Raw genomic sequence first — 20,978 nt, 5'->3', positions numbered from 1 at the left:
TCCATTCATTTTTGACCTGGTGAACATGGTGTTTTGTTTTGTTGGGTAAATATCACATTCACACATGTAAATGGAAGACAGTTGTACATCCTTTTTGTGAATGTGTCTATGTTAAAGCTTTTTGGAATGAGCTATGTACCTATCTCTCTCTCAAAATAACAAAAACAAATGTCAGAATATAAATTAACACCTTTAATATTATTTTTCTTTATCACAACTCTAACTTTAAGCCCACAGAGATCACACTATTTCTCCATGCTGATGTTTGATGTGAACATTAACTGACGCTCTTGACCTGTATTTATATGATTTTATGTGTTGTGCTCCTGCCACATGATTGGCTGATTGGGGTAACTGTATAAAAGAGTTGGTGTAGAGATGTTCAGGTATGTACTATATGGCAAAAAGTATGTGTACACCCCTCCTCAGGTGTTTCAGCCACACCCATTCCTAACAGGTGCATAAAATCAAGCACATAGCCATGCAGTCTCCAAAGACAAACATTGGCAGTAGAATGATTCATACTGAAGAGTTCAGTGACTAAGAATATATCATATCATTGGATGCCACAAGTCAGTTAGTGAAATTTCTGCCCTGCTAGATCTGCTCCAATCAAATGTAAGTTGTGAGATAGAAGCATCTAAACTCACAAAGCATGGCCACTGGGCCACAGAGTGCTGAAGTATGTAGCGCATAAAAATCGCCTATCGTCTGTTGAATCGCTCACTACAGACTTCCAAACTGTCTCTGGAAACAACACCAGCTCAAGAACTGTGTGTAAGAAGCTTCATGAAATGGGTTTCCATGACTGAGCAGCTGCACACAAGCCTAAGATCACTATGAAACGTCCACTCATCCATCCATCCATCTTCTACCGCTTACTCCTTTTCAGGGTACTCCTTTTCTTACGCCAATCAGCCTACCATGCATGTCTTTGGACTGGGGGAGGAAACCGGAGGACCCAGAGGAAACCCCCGCAGCACCGGGAGAATATGCAAACTCCGCACACACGGCCCCGGTGGGACTTGAACCCCGGAGGTGTGAGGCGAACGTGCTAACCACTATGAAACGTGATCAATTAAATGATTTCCACATTTAACAATATATCATAAAAAGCATTAAACAGCTATAAACTAAACCATAACAGCTGTAACATCTATAAAAGTCAATATTTGTTGTGACAACCAAATTTGCTTTCTAAAAATATATCAGTAGTCTCAAGTACACCTCATACTTCGTTTTATGAAAAAATGGTCAGGTTTTTCCAGGTATCTTGCTTCAAACTTATGTGAAATCATTCTTGTTGTTCCATCGTGAGCCTGGCAGATTGATAACGATGGTGAGTACTTCAAGGCCTTCATAACACACGGCTCCTTTCTCTCAAACTTTTTCCAGTGTAAACCAAAACACATAGTCCTAAATAAAAAATAAATAAAAACAATACCAATGGTTCTGGTTTTGTTTTCCATCATCCTGGTCATCCTCTTGCTCACATGTAAGGGACAGGACATTATTTTATGAATATCCATATTCATAATAATATATATGAATATAACTTAGCCTGTTATTTTGACTCTGTTTTGTCAGACTGTAATCACAAAGGAATTACTGTTCTTTACTGCTCTGCTCTTTCCTCTCTGGCTATTCTCTTTAATTACTTCTCTAGAACTTCTTTGCAGAATAATTTCACTGCATAATGTTTGCTCTGAGCTTCTCTTCTGTCTTGGAATAAACTCTGACTCTGATTTGAAGACTCTGTATGGATCATCATATTTTTGGTCTGAAAAGTGGTTTATAATTTCTTTACCAACAATGAATTTTTGGTGAAAATCAACGTGGGAATCTAAAATGTTGTTTTTACTGAACCAATAATGGAGAGACAAAAATTTATATATATATATATATATATATATATATATATATATATATATATATATATATATATATATATATATATATATATATATATGTGCAAAGATTTTTGTACTTTTGTACAGTACCGTATATAATAATAGTACTGTCATATATATATATATATATATATATATATATATATATATATATATATATATATATATATACACACACACACACACACACCAGATAAATACCATATTTTCAGATTTTTGTAGTCAGAACCAACAAATAATATATAACTATTACATGATTGGAAATCAGCAGCCATAATTACTGTTCCATAATCCCGTTTTACTCTGGATTTCAAATACGCATTCACAAACTACATTAAAACTGCATCTCTAATATCTATTAATACCTCTGCTATCTCCTCTTGAATTACATATATGTCTTATACCTCTTAATTCTGAAAACGGTTCTACTAATATCTACTAAAAACATGTAAGCCTAGTCACCTCCCTTTGCCAAGTCATCTTGGGAGAGTCCATTATGATAGTGTGAACATATTACTTAAAAAAATCAATATACATTCAAAAACACTGAAGCGATAAACATTATTATTTAAGAGATTTTCCATGTGAACATATACATACCTTACAATGCTCAAATATTGACTATTATTTGTTTTGACTATATAAACGTTTAGTGTTTGTCTCCCTCTGTAATGGACTCTCCCAAGTTGAAACGCTTACAGATTGCACATCCCCCCACATCCGCATTTATTTAAAAAAAAATAAAAAAAATAATGTTTTTTAATCCACCCGCCCCCCGGTACGTGATTGGCTATTAGTGTTTTTGTCATAACGACAGACCGATTCTAGCCAATCCTAACGCAGAAAGTAGATGCTACTAGCCAATCCGATTTGCGTAGAATTTTCTAGAAGAGTCAGGCAGCCATTTTGGAAAAGAATTGGCAGAACAAAGGGCGATCTGTGTCGTCAGCCGCGAAAAGAATTTTCTTTTTTTTCTGAAGTCACTTTATTCTTTATTTTAGCCACGTAAATAGCTAAACTAAGGTGAGATACGTTTGTTTGTTTATATTTTGGGTTTATAATGTAATAAAACAAATTGGTTTCGTTGTTATTCGACGCTCGAGCGGTGTTTTTTTTGTTGACGTAGTTAGCTTCCTAGCACGTCGATTATTCGAGCTATGTTATCGGCTCTTTTATTCAATAATATATGGGTAATAAACATAAAAAAAACATTTGTTTTAATATCTTTTACTTATTTTATATCTTTTGTTATAATCTTTTATATATTTTATATCATTATTACTGCTTGTGGCTTTATTAAACGGTTTATAAAAGCAATAAATAACACTAGCAGTTAAATCATCACCAAGCCTAATTTATTGTATTTGTGGGGAAAATGGTACAGAGAGTATTGTGTGCTTGCATTACATACCTTGAATAGGAAAGGAGGGTTGTGTAATTTTATTGTGTAACTGCTTAATTCATGATAAATCTATCATATATATACAATAGAAAATAATATTGATGGTCACCCATGTGTAGACATGTCGAGTATTTCTTTTCATGGAGCTGTAAATGTTATTTTTTTTTGCAGATGAGGCACCGAGAAAGCACAAGTTGCTCACCAGCTGGAAGAGAAAGTAGCTGGAAGGAGAGGGCTGGGAGGAGAAAACGCTACCGGAGAGAGTCACACAGCAGTGAACGGGAAAACAAGTACCGGAAACATCGCCATCATCGCAAAAGCAATGACGGGTAACCCTCTTCCCCCAACCCTCATCTAAATATCCAGATACAAGCGTGTTAAAGAAATTTTACATCTTTATACTAGGCGTTAGCGTTAGTTCAATTTTACGATTTTTCTTCTAGAAAAAGATCCAACATGCATTTTAAATGCTGTGAGTAGAAATATCGCTCTTGAAAACATCACCACATGAGGCATATTTTTAGCTGTACTATTTTGATAACGTACAAAAAAAAAAGTTTTTTTATATTTGTGGTATAAGTATATAAATATAAGTAGATGTATAAAATATGCACTATATGTTCTGATTATCTGTTAAGGTGAGACACTGCAGGTGAACAGGTGAAAATGTTTAAAGTGAACATATCATGAAATTTTACCGATAAGTTATGCATTATTGTGTCTTGTTTTTTGCTTGACAAGTTTTCTGGGGGGAAAAAAAGCGTTTACATGTGCAAATAAGATACTACGTCATTACATATGTGCTTATTTACATGCAACCCCAATTCCAAAATAGTTGGGATGCTGTGGCAAATAAGTGTAAAAAAAAAAAAAAAACCAGAATGCAATGATTTGCAAATCTCATAAACCCATGTCGTATTCTCAAGAACATAGAAAACACATCAAAATGTTTAAACTGAGGAAATGGACAATTTTAAGGAAGCAAAAAAAAAAAAGATAATTTTGAATTTGTCGGCTGCAACACGTCTTAAAAAAAAAAAGTTGTGACAGACAACAAAAAGGAGAAGTGTTACTAAAAGGAAACAGCTGGAGGAGCATTTTACAACTAATTAGGTTAATTGGCAACCTAAACGTTTTATATTCTATCGTGATTAACATGTGTTTATGAGACTTGCAAATCATTGCATTCTGTTTTTATTTACATTTTACGCAGCGTCCCAATGGTTTTGGAATTGGGGTTGTATATTTAAAATCCCCAAATCTAGATATTGAAAACCATTATATTTAAATATCTCATTTTTAAAAAAAAAAATTTCCTAAACTCTCAAAATACTGTGCACATGTATTAAAACTTTATTATCGCTATGTTTTTAAATATAAAATGGTGCATAAATCAGGCAGTAAACACTGTGAACAAATTCTTCTGTAATAATCTTCTGAATAATAACTAAGAATGAACGTGGAAAGTATGGAGTAAGTAAATGCTACACAAGTTGAGATTTTTGGTTCAGGGTGTTGGGGGGGAAAAAACTCATTTTGAGAAAACAGTTGCAGATATTCGTTGCAGAATTTCATATTTACTGAATAGAAATAACCCTTCTGACTCGCTCTCTATATATATAAAAAAAATAAACTGCTTGTGATTTTCCTGTTTGAGTTATATTAGGCAGTGACGTGATGAGAGGAGCGCAAATAGAGGAGATATTCCTATCCTTATTCATCACATGTATTTAAAAGTCTAACTTTAAATGTCATCTATGAATACTGATTGTTGCGTGAGGATTTTTACCAGATTTGTAAAGTTTAAAGTAAAATCTGTTGTTCTGTCAACACTGGGGCTGTGGTATGGATCACTTCGCTGACTTGCACACACAGGGTCCCGATCTAATATTAGCTATTCGATGTTCCTGTCTTTTCCTGGAAGAAACCAGACTCTAATGTTTGACGTTACAACCAGACCACACTTGACGCGGTCTAAAAATGCCGAAAGGGTTTAGTCAGTGCCGTCGTGATTTGTGGAGATGATGCGTGACTGATGTTAAGGGCCTCACTGAGTGGGTCTCGCTTTTCATTCTGGGTTCAGCAGCTTCCCGGATATATTTGAACCATATGAAACTTCTAGCCAAGCGATGTTGTAGCATCCTGATCGTTAGAAGGTTAAGGTAGAACCGCCACAGACGCCACTTACTATAAGATACTTTCTGGTTTTGTGTAGGTCATCTGTACGAGTTTGTTTCGTGTTAGGACACAACTGAAAGGCAGTTTGGTAAACGCACCACAAGTGCCGTTTAGAATTCTTCAAACGATATCACCACAGTCTGTGTTGATGTTCAACTTTACAAAGTGTACGTATTTATGATGAATGTACGTGTACCGTTCGCCTGTATATAACCGAACCAAAAAAATAGTACAAAAGACGCATGTCATAAATGTTAAGCCGTCGATTTATTTTGCCCTGCCGTGTACTGGTTTAGGGTTTAATGACGATCTCTGCTCTGTGGCAGGCATTACCTGGAGAGCCGGAGTCTGAATGAAAAGCAGGAGACGAAGGTCAGAACCGTGGATTCGGGGTACGAGAAGGATATCCACGTGAGCGTCTCGAGGGAGAAGGAGAGGCATCGCGTACGCCAGAGGGACCACGACTGGCACCACTACAGCAAATCATCAGGATACAGTGGCCAGAGCAGTCGGCACGGGCGGAGACGCAGCCGAAGCCGCTCTCGTCACCGTCGCTCTCGCTCGGTATGAGCTATGACTTGTTTCCTTTCATCATGCCACCTTTTTCCTTTTTGTCTGTGTAGATGGACTACTGCAGTCACCCACTTTTCATTAAAGTCTAGTAGAATGCCTGATGACTTATTGTTATTCCAGTAAACAGGAAAATGTTAGGGAAAAAAAAAAGTCAGGTAATACAAGGGGGCGGGGGAACGAAATCTTTAGTTTAAGGTTATTATAAACTGTCAATGATGTCTACTTTAAATATTTTTTTAAGTATCTTGTCTGAAAATGTGTTGCCATTGTTTTTCTTCTGTAACACACACTATGTGGTGGCCCCCCTGTGCGTATCTCTGTCGCGGGCTGAATTTGCGTTGGCCGGGCCTGACTGCTGCGCTATCTGAATGGGCCGAATCGCTTCCCCCGTTCTTCCCTCGCTGAATGAATGAATGCCGCGTTCTGGTCCCCCCCTGATTCTCATGGGTTATTGATGATGATGGTGGTGATGCTGATGGTGGTCCGAAAACCTCCAGAGGATCCATCGCAGGAAAAGATCCAGAAGTGTTGAGGATGATGAGGAGGGGCACCTGATCTATCACAGTGGAGACATACTCAGGGCGAGATGTATAGAATATATACTTTTTTGTATACCTTCTGTATCTGTTGTCTTTTTTGTCTCACATATGAAAAATGAAATGTCACGTGTAGTGCTTTTAGGATAAAGTTTTTTGGGGGGCATGATTATAACAGCACTACAGAAGGGAAGAAGTCATAGATTTATTTGTTTTCCCCCTGTATTTTCAGCTATATTAGCCTAGCATTTCCTTGCTTTGTATTCATGTATGCCATGTATGTTTTTTGAGTGATTTATTATCTACAGCTATATCTTAGATGGTTCAGGTCTGTCTCAGTTGTGTTTATTCTGGAGGTTCAGTGTGTGTGTCTAACTGCCTGTCTTTACACCCTAGATGAGATCGTGTGCACGCTAGGAGAGGGTGCTTTTGGGAAAGTAGTCGAGTGCATCGATCACACAAAGTAAGAAGTATTTCTGTATAAAAGCTGTTCATTTAGTAATGAGGCTCAATTAAGTTTACAGCGATTCAATTATTTGTCTTCACTGTATTTTCTCTGTTTGCAGTCAAGGTGCTCGTGTTGCACTGAAGATCATTAAAAACATTGAACGTTATCGAGATGCGGCCATGTCTGAAGTCGAAGTGCTGGAACATCTGAACACTCTGGACAAGGAAAGAAAATAGTGAGTAACTTTGCCAGTGTTTACGGAGAGGTGAAAGAGATCAGTTTTAGGGGTAAAATTGGAGTAACTGCGCAAACGGGATTAAACGTAGTGATACTTAAAGCAAAGATGACTCGAGTTAGTAGTTAGAAGGTCCGTGATGACTACGAACACTTGACGTTGAGTTAGCAAGCACCTCTGTGTTGTCCGTCAATAAGAACAGTGTTTTTAAATGAAACAGTTCGTGGTAATGCTTTTAGCTCTTAAGTGAAGAGATTACAAACTGACTTCAACTGCAGTTTAGGCCAACAGGAAGATCGTGTTTTTACTCTAAGATTACCTGCGTCATCGATTCTTCAGATCAGCTCAGAATAAGAAACTGCAGCTTGACTGCACTCTCTCTTCCCCTCGGAAAGGGGTAGTGCTGCATATCGTATGGATATCATAAGTGCACTGTTTCTCTTTTCTGTCACAGCTGTTGTGTGCGTATGCTTGACTGGTTTGACCACCACGGGCACGTGTGCATTGTGTTTGAACTGCTTGGATTGAGCACGTTCGACTTCCTCAAAGAAAACAACTTCCAGCCCTTTCCGATCGACCAGATCAGGCACATGGCCTACCAGATCATCAGAGCAGTCAAGTGTGAGTAGTCTTAACATCTGACGAGCATGTAACTGTTCAGTACATTTTTATAGGCTGCTCGGGTGGATGAGTCTCATCTGGACGTTTGTTTCTTTTCAGTTATGCACAGCAACAAGCTGACACACACAGACCTGAAACCAGAGAACATCTTGTTTATCGATTCGGAGTATGACCTCGAGTACAACGGCAAAATGGTGAGCGCTATGTATAATAGTAATTATCATATAGCGCTCTCGACGTACGCTAGTTTTAAGAAGGAACATCCTGACTTTGTCGTTACACAGAAGAGAGATGAAAGAATGGTGAAGAACCCAGATGTGAAAGTGGTCGATTTTGGGAACGCCACATACGACCACGAGCATCACACCACCGTGGTGTCCACACGGCATTACCGTGCACCTGAAGTCATTCTGGGTAATTCTGAACTGCTCTTTATGTGCCACGTGTCCTGTCTTTGGTCATCAGCGGTGACTCGTTAGTGTTAGCTGATCGTTTATTTATTGACTTCTTTTGTTAAACAGAGCTGGGTTGGGACCATTCCTGTGATATATGGAGCCTGGGTTGCATTCTTATTGAATATTACCTCGGAACAACACTCTTCCAGGTGAGTGCATGGTTAATGAAAATATATCCACATGTGAATTAAGAAGAACTTCCGCAGGTTCTAAAGTGACGTGTACTCATTTCAGACCCATGACAGTAAAGAACATCTGGCCATGATGGAAAGAGTGCTGGGTCCCTTACCGACACACATGCTCCAGAAAACAAGGCAAGTCTATACTCTAACCCTTACCGCATGTTATCACTCACTGGTGCATGGAGTTAGTGTGTGTGTGTATCCTGTTACAGGTAATTATCATTGTTATTGTATTCCCACAGGAAACGCCGATACGTCCATCGCGACAAACTAGACTGGGACGTGCACTCCTCGTCAGGACGATACGTTCGGAAACATTGCAAACCTCTCAAAGTGAGCGTCTTTACTACGTAATATATAGTTTTTGTTGACGTTAGCATCAGTATTGGATCAGTGCAGTGTAATTATTTCAGATTTCTTTCTTTCGTCGCACTTATAGTTCGATAAGAGAACGGATGTGCCTTAAGATGTGCTATTTATTTATTTATTTATTTATTTACTTACTTACTTACACACACACACACACACACACACACACACACACACACACATATATATATATATATATATATATATATATATATATATATATATAAATAAATAAATAAATGAACGTAAAGCTGTAGTTGTATGTTACAGCGCATTATGGATCTGCAGCAGAAGTGATTTTAAAACTCAAAATATACAGCCTTATTTATGTTTAGCTTTAATTTTACAGCATGTTTGCTCTGACTAGACAGTTTAGAAAATCTGAACTTGGAGCCCTGTCTAATCTACTCTCTCCTGCATACATGAGCACACACACTACCTGTCAAAAGACACACTCATTCATTTTCTCCACATTTTAGAATAATAGTCATCAAAACTCTGGAGTAACACAAGTGGAACTATGGGATTTATGTTGTGATATAAAAAAAAAAATCGAAAAATAAATCAAAATAATTTAGTATTTTAGCGTCTTCAAAAGTAGACTCGACTGATTTCTTGAGGAATTTCCCCGAGATGTTTTTGAAACAGTATCAAAGGAGGTTACACCTATGCTACGTTTAAATGTATATTTTTATAAATAAAATGTTAGTTTTCTAATGAAAGAAATGAACACGTCGGCACGATTATATTTTTGTCTACAACACCGATTTCAAACTTTTAATCACACATCTTCCGAACAAAAGCTTTTTAACATTGAGAAACATTTGTCAAGTGTCCACAAACTTTTGACCTCGTCGTGTAGACCACCACAACTGGATAGTATCGCTGTTTTGGCATTTTCAGCAATTGACCCCATGATACGCTTCCAGGTGATTAAAAGCCCCCACACTTTATCTAAGTGCTTCTTACACTTGTATACACCACATTATCAGGTAATAATTGTAGCACTACATTATTTGTACACGACTCAGTTAAGCTCGGGTATAATCTGTTTCAGCGTGGCAGCAGCTTGCAGTTAACTGCCAACATGGTGGTAATGGTGTTTTTTTTTCTTTTCTTTTTTTAAACAGAACTACATGACCTCTAAAAGCCTGGCCCACGAAGAGCTGTTTGACCTCCTGGAGAAGATGTTGGACTATGATGTGACCAAGCGGATTTCGCTGGACGATGCTATTAAACATCCTTTCTTTGACGCTCTTAGGAAGGGCCACAAGTGAAACGGACTAGTTTGGTTTTTTTCACTCTCAATGAGAGGTTGCAATCATATGACTGCATCAGTCCCACTTATGTCTAGTACTGTGTCGTCGTCGCCGCCGCGCCCCCAACCCCCCCCCCAATCCAGTGTAATGTGTAATTTATTTGATCTGTAATTTATATGGTATTTTACATAATTGTCAAACAAGGGAGAGCTGAAGATTTAAGGGGTTGTGGTAAATCTTATTTCCTTATTTGTTGAATAACATGCAGCTTTGTTAATTCGTTGTGTTGAAATGAGTACGATTTTGTAAATACTTTCCGTTTTCAATAAAAAAATAAATAAAATACTATGAAGCAGATTGAGTAGCTGTTTTGTCTTGCTGCAGTTTCACATTTTAAGCACTAGGTGGTAGCAAAGGATGGAATTATTTTGACCATGATGTCAAATGGACATCAAAATGTTCTACCAAAAAAAAAAAAAAAAAAAAGTATTTAGTTGATGTGATTTGTAATACTATAATTAGATGTAAGTGGATTAAATGTTAGCAGATATATGATGATTTTTTTAAACATGCTGACCAAAAGCTAAATGTTTTAATCGTTCACCCAGGTTTATGCAGTGAAAACTTTCTTTTAAAAAAATGTTTTCTTGAATAACTTTCCATTAATTAGTAGTAGTGAATTACATAAATGTGCATGTTTCCTTAATAGCATTATATCTTCTCATAACTCTCTTCAAAACCTGAACATGTCAGTTTATCTAAAGCTTAGTTTTATTCCATCCTTCCATCCATCTTCTCTACCACTTATCCTACAGGTTTAGGAACCTGGAGCCTATCCCAGGGATCATGGGGCACAAGGCGGGGTACATCCTGGTCAGGGTGCCAATCCATCGCAGGGCACAATCACACACACACACACACACACACACACACACACACACACCCACCCATTCATACACTACGGACACTTTAGACACGCCAATCAGCCTACCATGCATGTCTTTGGACTGGGAGAGGAAACCCCCGCAGCACGGGGAGAACATGCATACCATGGCAGTAATCGAACCCCCAACACTGGAGGTGTGAGGCGAATGTGCTAACCACTTAGAGGAACAAAAAGTGAGCGATAACAGGAATGAACCTTCCTCAAGGACGATCCACAACAAGAAATGCAGCTATAAACGGATAAAAAGCATCCTTTGTTGTTTACTGTTAAATGTAAAAAACTAATTGTAACTGTTACGAGTTACAAATTGTTACATTATCCTATAAGAGGAATAAAACATTACAAGATGTACTGTTAAAGAAAAATAATCTTCAGGGTGGTAACTGGGACTCCACTTCATCACATGACCTCTGAGGTTTTTTTTTTAATTTCTTACGTCACAACTCTGTCAGCAACCAAATGACGTCATGGACCCCTAAGAAAACTTGTCATTTTCCTCCCACCAAGTCACATGACAACACAACCACTCTTAAAATGTGATACATTTTAAACGTGTACAGTTCTAATGAGCGCTGGTAACTATGGTAACCAATAGGTGGCGTACTGTTTTGACATCCTACTTAGTATAATAGTGTACTCTGCTCAGGAGCACACACACACACACACACACACACACAGAGGCAGTTGCCAGCTTTAGGAGCTTGGAGCTTTTATATCTCCCCTCGTTTCACGGTCCACAGCAAACACACACACACACACACACACACACACACACATGCAGGCGCGCTCTACACGCGAGAGTCATCAGTGAGCTGCAGAACACTTTGCTCGTCCATCATCATCATCATCATCATCTCACCTCATCCAGAGCTTTAATCTCGGAGAGATACAGCGCGCGCTTACAGCAGGATCGGACCTCCCGCATTGGACCCCCGGTTCAGCATGGATACACACCCGGAGGAGAGGAAAGCATCACCGGAGTACGGCTCTGTCCCCGCGCCCCGCTGGCCCTCTCTCTCCGCAGCCGCCGCCGCCGCCTTGTGTCTCGCGCTGTCGCTCGGTGCTCTGGCCACGTGCTGCTTCACGGTGATTAAAACGCGCGAGATGGAGAGCAGAGTGCTCGCGCTGGAGCGGGTGAGCGCCGGCCCGGTGACCGAGGAGCTGCGAGACTCCGTCCGAAGTCTGGTGCAAGAAGTGAGTAAACTCCAGAGTTAGAAATAAAATCAACAATTTCACTTAAAACCAGTGAAGTTCAGCTCCGAGGCTCTTCTGTTAATCCTCACCGAGCATTTCATATTCACTGAACAAACACTCAACTAAACTAAACTAAACTCACATATTAAATATAAATATTACGCTCTGTTTATTGCATTCTTAGTTTTTTTTCTTATATTAAAAAAAAAATCTTTAAAAGGGTACTGTACCCAAAAAAGTTTGAATACTTCTACTCTCTATTTGACTGAACATGTTAAATATAATAATAATAATAATAATAACAATAAATAATAATAATAATAATAATAATAATAATAATAATAATAATTTTTATCAGACATTTTAATAAAATGACTTGCCACTTTACCACATCACTTAAAAATGTATTGATTTATTTATTGTCTGTAACTTTATGTCCTTATTAGGTTTTGTGTTTTGTATTGTTTATTTCTTTATTATTCATGAAATAAATTTTAAGCCCTATTTGGACCGGACTCGTGTCACATGTGGAGGTGCTGTGATGTAATCATTACTGCTGTATCTCTGGGATTTTAGTCGCGTCCTAATCTGTCACATCAGTAATGATTTTATATATATATATATATATATATATATATATATATATATATATATATATATATATATATATATATATATAGTGTGGAAGTGCCCAAGAAAACTCTTGCTTTTACATATTTTACTTATTTTACTTTCTTTTCATTTTCTTATACTAGTACATTGGATATCATGATCCAGTTTCCTTTCTTATAGCCACTGAAAAATACTGTCTAATCTAAAAAAAAAAAAAAAAAAAGAATTAAAGAGAGAAAATAAATAATAAACTATTTCAGCCATTTTTTTTTCAATTTATTTTCTGCTCCAAACATATCTGAGTAGGTAATAAAGAGCCAGTGTATGTATTTGTGTGTGTGTGTGTGTGTGTGTGTGTGTGTATGTGTGTGTTAGATGCAAGAAAATGATGGATTGGATGAATGTGGAGTGGAACTTTTGGTCCATTTTACGTTAGAAACCTTTTTGTGGTTTTGTGATGGGTCAATATTTTACATTCAGACAGACAGACAGACAGATAGATAGACAGATAGATAGATAGATTTTTTTCTGAGGGAAATGGTCACGGCAGTAAACAAGTCACAGTGCTGCAAAACACAGAATCTTACAAGGACATAGTTACAAAATAAATAAATAAATAAATAAATAAATACATAATCACTGGAAAAAACTAATGTGTCCGTCAAATAGAGCAGTAATTCTCAAACAGTTTATTTTGAGTACAGGACCTTTGAATGATCTTTAAAGCCAACACTGCGACTTGGATATAATCTAATGTATCTGGTTTTTAATATTATAAGAACACAATGAACCAGATTAGATTAGGAAAACGTTTGCTCAAGATGAGAAATAAAATGAGAAAAAATGTCTAGGAATTGTTTTAATAATCAGATATTTGGTTTAGGGGAGACACGGTGGATTAGTGGTTCGCAAGTTTGCCTTGCACCCTATGGGTTTGGGGTTTGAATCCTGCCTCTGCCCTGTGTGTGCGAAGCTTGCAAGACATGCGCTGTAGGCTGATTGGCGTGTCCAAAGTGTCCGTAGTGTGTGAATGTGTGTGCGATTGTGCCCTGTGATGGATTGGCACCCCGTCCAGGGCGTCCCACGCCTCGTTCCCCGAGTCCCCTGAGATCCCCGTGACCCTGTGTAGAATAAGTATGGTATAAACCTCTACATATTTATCTCAAAGCTGACATTATCTCTCAGATTTGGTTCGTTTTCTTTATTAATTCCAACGCTTTTCCATTTCGCGCTCATTGCTGCGTGTCTCGTTTTTAATTACGTCTTACCTTACGACAAAATGTTAATGTTTACTTTGTAAACTTTCCAGAGCTCAATGATTTCTATTTACTTACTTATTAAATCCATTTAAATCACAGTAATAATGAAATTAAACGAAAGTACCCTTTGTAGTATCTCCAAGTACCCCTGTTTGAGAAACACAGACAGAATGTTGGTCCATAGCAGCAATAAACAAACCGTAAATAAATAAGTAAATAAACATATACAGTGCAGATGAGAGTCAAAGTGTGGTTTGTGCTCTACATCGTCCTGCAAACTTAGACAAGTTGTAGAGTCTGAGTCTGATTCATTCAAATGTAAAATTAATAACTATTCACAAATCATCCAGTTTTACTCAGTATACCGGTAACGTCCAGTCCTTAATTTAAACAAATATCTAACAAAACATCATCTCATACAACACGCCAAAATTCAGACTTCCCCTGAATGTAGAGGATGTGCTACGTTTATTCACTTCGTAAAGACTTTTATTCCGAGCGACTTACATAAACAAAGTGAAACGCAATCCAGTTAAAGCTACAAGATTTTGACTGAAGTGTAAAAGAGTCCGAGGAGAACAGACGGAGCTACGACGAAACACACACCCACGTGCGAGCACATGCACTCCGGGGCATGCCGTTAGAGGAAATTAATCCACAACGGGGTGGCATGATGTAGTGGAGTTACAACACCTCAAAGTTGATTATTTTCCCACAACAGCACATCCTAATGTGACTCTCCAGTGGTGGAAAAAAGCCCTGACACTGGAGACTCCTTCCATAGATGTTAAATAAACGTCTCCTTACAGAAAAGGCGTGTTTGAAATAACATGTTTAAAAAAAATAACGTTCATTACTAGCCTTGGATTACGTTGATCGTCCGCTATACGAGTCCCTGTGTAAATGTAAAGCAGTGATTTGAATTAGGGTCAGAGCGGCTGTTATAGAAAATGAATCAACTCCTTCCGATGAATCCGGATCAAGAATTCACCACCACTGTGGTATAAAATGAGTAATTAATATACAATGTGTTGCTAGGATACAGTATTAGTTAGTAGGTTATAATATGATGTATATAATCGTGTATTAATAAGTGTTATAATCAGAGTGTTGCTTTTAAACGGACTGGTATGTTTCTCTGTGTGTATCGGTTTTTCCGGACCAGACGCTGAGCGAGCTGATGCCCAAACTACGCACGGCGAGAGACGTGAATCACGAGTGCGTCTGTCCTCCAGGTACGTCCGCTCCTGTCCATCAGTCCCTGCGTCTGAGTGGTGTCAGTGTGATGCGTGTTAATGCTTCGTAAGCTGTCATCATGGATGTGTAATATGACTGAACTACAGCTGTGTGATCTAGTCGATTTAGCTTAGATGGTGTAGGTTGGGGTTAAACTAATCCCGAGGCCAACATACCACATTACTGTCTCTTATAGACGTTTCGATGTCTCATAGTTTAGCGACTGTAATGCTGAGGCATGCTGGAACAAGCGCTAAGCGATTACTGGCAACGCACGTTACCACTAGCGCCTTCGCTTTTAATGTGAATCTGTGGATTTGTCTCGGTAATGATGGCTGAGGATTAAGAGATTTACCTTAAGCAGACCTTACTTATAGTACATGCACATCTGTTATTATAGAGTCCATGTAATAAACCCTGTTTTCTTATGGGTTTTCTGTGTGGTACTGTGGCTTGCATGAGTATTCACCACCCCTAGAACTGTTCCACATTTTGTAGTGAACTTAAGTTGGGTTATGTCATGAATCCACACAGAAATAGCTCAGTTTTTAGGACTTCTGATCGGAAGGCTGTGAGTTGAAGTCCCAGCACCGCCAAGCTGCCACTGCTGGGCCCTTGAGCAAGGCCCTTAACCCTCAACTGCTCATTTGTATTAAAAAAAATGTGATGAATGTAAGACGCTCTGCATAAGGGCATCTGCTAAACGCCGTAAATGTAATGTAATGTGAGTGAAGGTGTTTTCAGAAGTAAAAGGTGGTTGCTCCTCTGACTAATCCCTTCTCGGTAGAGCTTCGCTTGTGCAATATTATTTGCATGTTTTTAAAAGAATTGATTTAATGGTGCTCTGTGAGATGATCAAAGTTTGGGATATGTTTTTATAACCAAACCCTGATCGATACTTTTCCAGAACTTCGTCCCGGACTTGTTTCGCTAGCTCCTTAAACGTCACGATGCTGTTGGTTTAGGTATGGTCTCTCATAATCGCTGTGTATTGAGTATATTGAGATCACTTGAATTCTGGACTCCAACGTCCAACTAATGACCTGATTTCTGATGGGAACTGGCTGCAGCACAACTAATGTAGGGGTTTCACAGAAACAGGAAGGGGGGTGAATACTTATGCATCACGACTTTTTTTTTAATTTGTAAATAATTTTGCAAACTGTATTGATCTTTCCCCTCCAATTTAATATTATGGAATATAAACTGGCTTACAAACTGTAGAATGGTTCGGGGAGGGAGGGGGTGATACTTATGGACAGCACTGTAAGAGTTAGAGGTTAAAGAAGGGCAGAGAAACAGCAGCTTCTGTTTATAGTTGATGAATGAGTGTGTGTGTGTGTGTGTGTGTGTGTGTGTGTGTGTGTGTGTGTGTGTGTGTGTGTGTGTGCGTGCAATTTTTGTGTGAGGAGCACACAAAACTGTAAATTGAACCCTTTTCGTTATAGCACTGATGCTTGCTACCTGAAACCGGAATCGTGTGGCTGACAGGATCAGAGACAGAGAGAGTGTGAGAGTGTGAGAGAGAGAGAGAGAGAGAGAGCGAGAGAGAGAAAGAGAGAGAGAAAGAGAGAGAGAGGGAGAGAGCGTGAGAGAGAGAGGGAAAGAGAAAGCGTGAGAGAGAGAGAGAGAGCGTGAAAGAGTGAGAGAGAGAGCGGGAGAGAGAGAGGGAGAGAGTGAGAGAGAGAGCGTGAGAGAGAGAGGGAGAGAGAGAGCGTGAGAGAGAGAGAGAGAGCGTGAAAGAGTGAGAGAGAGCGGGAGAGAGAGGGAGAGAGTGAGAGAGAGAGCGTGAGAGAGAGAGAGAGCGTGAAAGAGTGAGAGAGAGAGCGTGAGAGAGAGAGAGGTTGAAAGAGTGAGAAAGAGCGGGAGAGAGAGTGAGAGAGTGAGAGAGAGAGGGAGAGAGTGAGAGAGAGAGAGAGAGCGTGAGAGAGGGAGAGAGTGAGACAGAGTGTGAGAGAGAGAGGGAGAGAGAGCGTTAGAGGGAGAGTGAGAGAGAGAGAGAGAGAGTGTGAGAGAGAGAGAGAGCGTGAGAGAGAGAGAGTGAGAGCATGAGAGAGAGAGAGTGAGAGAGAGAGAGAGAGCGTGAGAGAGAGAGAGTGAGAGAGAGAGAGAGAGAGCGTGAGAGAGGGAGAGAGTGAGACAGAGTGTGAGAGAGAGAGAGGGAGAGAGAGCGTTAGAGGGAGAGTGAGAGAGGGAGAGAGAGCATGAGAGAGAGAGAGAGAGAGAGAGAGAGAGAGAGAGTGAGAGAGATAGAGAGAGCGTGAGAGAGAGAGAGTGAGAGAGAGAGAGAGAGAGCGTGAGAGAGAGAGAGTGAGAGTGGGAGAGAGAGTGAGAGAGAGAGAGAAAGAGAGAGAGAGTATTTTTGTCTCCACAACAGATGTAGTGTCACTGATCAGGCACTGATGTACTGGACTGAGGAGCTTGTTAGGTTGCCAGTGATATAAAGAGTCCCCTATAATGTATAATTATATACAGCTTAATTATCATTGTTTTTATTATAATATAATTATTATAATTATATACAGCACATTTACAGCTCACAGCTTCTTCAAATGTAAATCTTGTTTATTATTATTATTATTATTATTATTATTATTATTATTATTATTATTTTACATTTTGCGCTGTTTATTGCAGAAAGGCGTCACAAATGTGTATCATTTTTCCACATAATCTCCATTTCATTCAGTGCAACTCAAACAGTGTCCGGATTCTTCTAGAAAAAATTTTTAATCCTAATTTTTGTCGCACTTTTACTGTTTTCATTTGACTCACCCTCGCACCTCTTCATTTAGATTAATATTGAGGGAAATCTTTACAGTTTCAAATGAGCATGATCGATCGATAATCCTTGTTCATCATGTAAACGTGAGACCATGTAGACTCCGCTTTATATGAGTATTTCTATGAACTCCAGCTCCACTGTGACCCTGATGAGGATTAAACAGCTACTGAAGTTGAATGCGCAAATATAAGATGTTCTCTTGTCCATTACCTCATTGAATGTTTTATTACAAGGCTAAACGTAGCAAGCTAGCCACCTAACTTTACCTAACCAGCTAAAGAACAGGCCTGTGTGTATATTTTACTGTTTGGTGTGTTTTCTTAGCTGATTTGGTTTGTTTGCGCTTCAGCTAGCTTGCTAACATCAGCCAGCTCACCTCCTTACCATGAGACCAGGCTTTTCTCTCTCTAAATTTTCTCTATATTTAAATGAGATGATGTATGGGGAATAATTGTCAAGCAGGTCTTGCTTAAGGGCCCAACAGTCTTAGCTTGAACTCCTGACCTTCTGATCGTTAACCCAGAGCCTTTACCCTCTGAGCCGCCACTGCCCTTAACTCATCACCGCCATCTCAACTTGTTCTTCTGGCGTATTCTCAAACCTTATCCCTTCTTATTCTCACTCAGGTAAGTACAGGCCAGCGTCAGAGAGCGAACCTAAGGGCCTGATCTTCTTCAACCTGCTAATAAACAAAAAAATAACACTACTCTGCATTGTACCTTATAAAACTGATTTAAATCATTGTGGAAATACGCACACACATGTTTGTACGTTAACGTAACTGCTCCTGCTGTGTCTCTGCTTCAGAAGATTCACTTCCACTTATCCTGATAATACACACATCTGAGAGTCAAACACATGTCCGTGAATGACATGCTATCACTCCTAGCCATGTCTGCTTTCTTCTTGTGTGTGTCCTGATGAATGGCGTGTGTTTGTCCGGCGCTATTTTTCTGTCAGTCCTGCAGCCTTTCTTCAACTTTCTCACATGGTAAAGATTTCTTTTGTGTATTTCGCTCGTTTGGTGGCGTAATGGATCACGTTTGTTATTTTCCAGAACATTCGGCTTGGCCTGAGAGGAATCGAGCTGACGGCTGTGCTCCTGATGCGTTCACGTTAACGTAGCTGTCAGCACATGGTTGTAGCTCAGCGGTTGAGACAAACCGTTCTCTCGTGCATCCTTTCAGTAAAAGTGAGTTCTTCAGAGATTACAGGAGTCACAAGAAGCGCTATGAGCACTAACTCTACGACTGTACTCGGTGTCGTACTCGTGCAAATTGTTATGCATTTGCAGTTAGCTAGGGATATTAGGGAAGAGTTAATCCTGATCAAGGCAGTGATGTCGTCGGCATCTGGTTTGTCAGCTGTTCATTTTCCTTCAATTCAATTCAATTCAGTTGTATTTGTATAGCGCTTTTTACAACGGACACTGTCTCAAAGCAGCTTTACAGAAACATATAAACACGGAATACAGATTTTAAAAGTGGGAAATTGTCCCAAATGAGCGAGCCGGTGGCAAGGAAAAACTCCCTAAGATGTTTTAAGAGGAAGAAACCTTGAGAGGAACCCGACTCAGAAGGGAACCCGTCCTCATCTGGGTTACAACGGATAGTGTGAGAAAGTTCATTATGGATTTATATGAAGTCTGTTTGGCCTTAGGAGCAGCCGTAGTCCCAGCAGTCTGGAATTGGAGTAGATGAGAGCTCCATCCAGAGGTAGGACATCCGAAACGGATTAGGCAGGTCCGGAGAGAAGAGAGGATCAGGATCTCTAGTGTCTCCATAAAATCGTGTGTGGCTCGGCAGAAGGAGAGAGGGAGAGAAAAGATTATTAGGACTGGGAATTAGTGTAATAGAAAGTCTAGTCAGGGTAGGCTTGAGTAAACAAATACGCTTTAAGCCTAGACTTAAACACTGAGACTGTGTCTGAGTCCCGAACACTAATAGGAAGACTGTTCCATAACTGTGGGGCTCTATAAGAGAACGCTCGTCCCCCTGCTGTAGCCTTCACTATTCGAGGTACCGTCAAATAGCCTGCATCTTTTGATCTAAGTAGGCGTGGCGGATCATAGAAAACCAAAAGGTCGCTTAGATACTGTGGCGCGAGACCGTTTAGCGCTTTATAGGTTAATAAAAGTATTTTATAATCAATGCGAGATTTAACTGGGAGGCAATGCAGTGTGGATAAGATCGGGGTGATGTGGTCGTGTCTTCTGGTTCTAGTTAGGACTCTAGCAGCTGCATTCTGCGTTCCTCTGAAAAACCCGAAGGTCCTAATTAGCTGTCAGCTTGCGCTAGGTGTTTCGCTCTTTCTGCTTTCACCACCTCCGTAGTGAGTGTGTTTCAGGTTGTGTTGATTGAGTTGATTTTAAAGGAAATGGTTTGGCGAAAAATAACATTTTCCAGTTTCTACCTTACCACAGATTGGTGTTTGCTTTTTTAATTTTGAGCTTCGGAGCTAATATAGGTAACGGAAATCCTTTCATGTTTATTTATTGAACAGAGGCTTCAGTCTGAATCTTAATGGAAGTCTCAAACCAAACATTTTCCATAAATGCCAGAACGTTGACGCGACATGATCTTAATTTCAAACAAATACGTTTAAGTTAAGAGTCAATTTCATTCAAAGTGCGATCTTATTATCCAGATTTCCAGTCGGTCCGTACAGGATTTTGCAGTTTATTGTTTTTTGTTTGATTTTGCTGCGGATTTTATCCAAATTTGCGAAGCTTTTATCCGGAAAACGACTCGAATGGGCGAACTTGCAATTGCTTGAAAT

At 39.3% G+C, this 20,978-nt stretch overlaps 2 protein-coding genes across 3 annotated transcripts in view; both read left to right on the top strand.

The window, feature by feature from the left end:
- The first annotated feature begins 2,778 nt into the window (after positions 1-2,778).
- Positions 2,779-10,525, top strand: clk4a (CDC-like kinase 4a). Of its 2 annotated transcripts, XM_017473663.3 has the most exons (13): positions 2,779-2,933; positions 3,484-3,641; positions 5,817-6,054; positions 6,561-6,651; positions 6,996-7,062; positions 7,166-7,282; positions 7,737-7,903; positions 8,003-8,097; positions 8,188-8,317; positions 8,425-8,507; positions 8,593-8,672; positions 8,783-8,873; positions 10,040-10,525. In XM_017473663.3, exons 2-13 carry the CDS (start codon positions 3,484-3,486, stop codon positions 10,184-10,186), a joined length of 1,464 nt encoding a protein of 487 aa, XP_017329152.1. In that variant the 5' UTR covers positions 2,779-2,933; the 3' UTR covers positions 10,187-10,525. The 2 variants fall into 2 exon arrangements, with proteins under 2 accessions (XP_017329152.1, XP_047013313.1); XM_047157357.2 differs by lacking the exons at positions 2,779-2,933; positions 3,484-3,641; positions 6,561-6,651 and having other exon boundaries at positions 5,849-6,054.
- A 1,125-nt stretch (positions 10,526-11,650) lies between these two features.
- col23a1a (collagen type XXIII alpha 1 chain a) overlaps positions 11,651-20,978 on the top strand; it is a 148,942-nt gene continuing 139,614 nt past the window's right edge. Inside the window, exons 1-2 of the mRNA XM_053682379.1 lie at positions 11,651-12,308; positions 15,345-15,414. Of these exons, the coding sequence (XP_053538354.1) occupies positions 12,057-12,308; positions 15,345-15,414 (322 nt within the window). The 5' untranslated portion in view covers positions 11,651-12,056. The remainder of the gene's footprint in view (positions 12,309-15,344; positions 15,415-20,978) is intronic.

The sequence above is a fragment of the Ictalurus punctatus genome, chromosome 8 (genome assembly GCF_001660625.3).
Source record: "Ictalurus punctatus breed USDA103 chromosome 8, Coco_2.0, whole genome shotgun sequence".
NCBI lineage: Eukaryota > Metazoa > Chordata > Actinopteri > Siluriformes > Ictaluridae > Ictalurus > Ictalurus punctatus.
The sequence above is the reverse complement of the archived record's forward strand: the minus strand, read 5'-3'. Positions and strand labels throughout refer to the sequence as shown.

Excerpts from the sequence above, each read along its gene's own strand:
- clk4a (XM_017473663.3), top strand. The coding sequence starts at position 3,484 with ATGAGGCACCGAGAAAGCACAAGTTGCTCACCAGCTGGAAGAGAAAGT. Across the intron at positions 7,283-7,736 it reads CTGGACAAGGAAAGAAAATA|CTGTTGTGTGCGTATGCTTG; the intron begins GTGAGTAACTTT and ends TTTCTGTCACAG. Across the intron at positions 8,508-8,592 it reads TCGGAACAACACTCTTCCAG|ACCCATGACAGTAAAGAACA; the intron begins GTGAGTGCATGG and ends TACTCATTTCAG.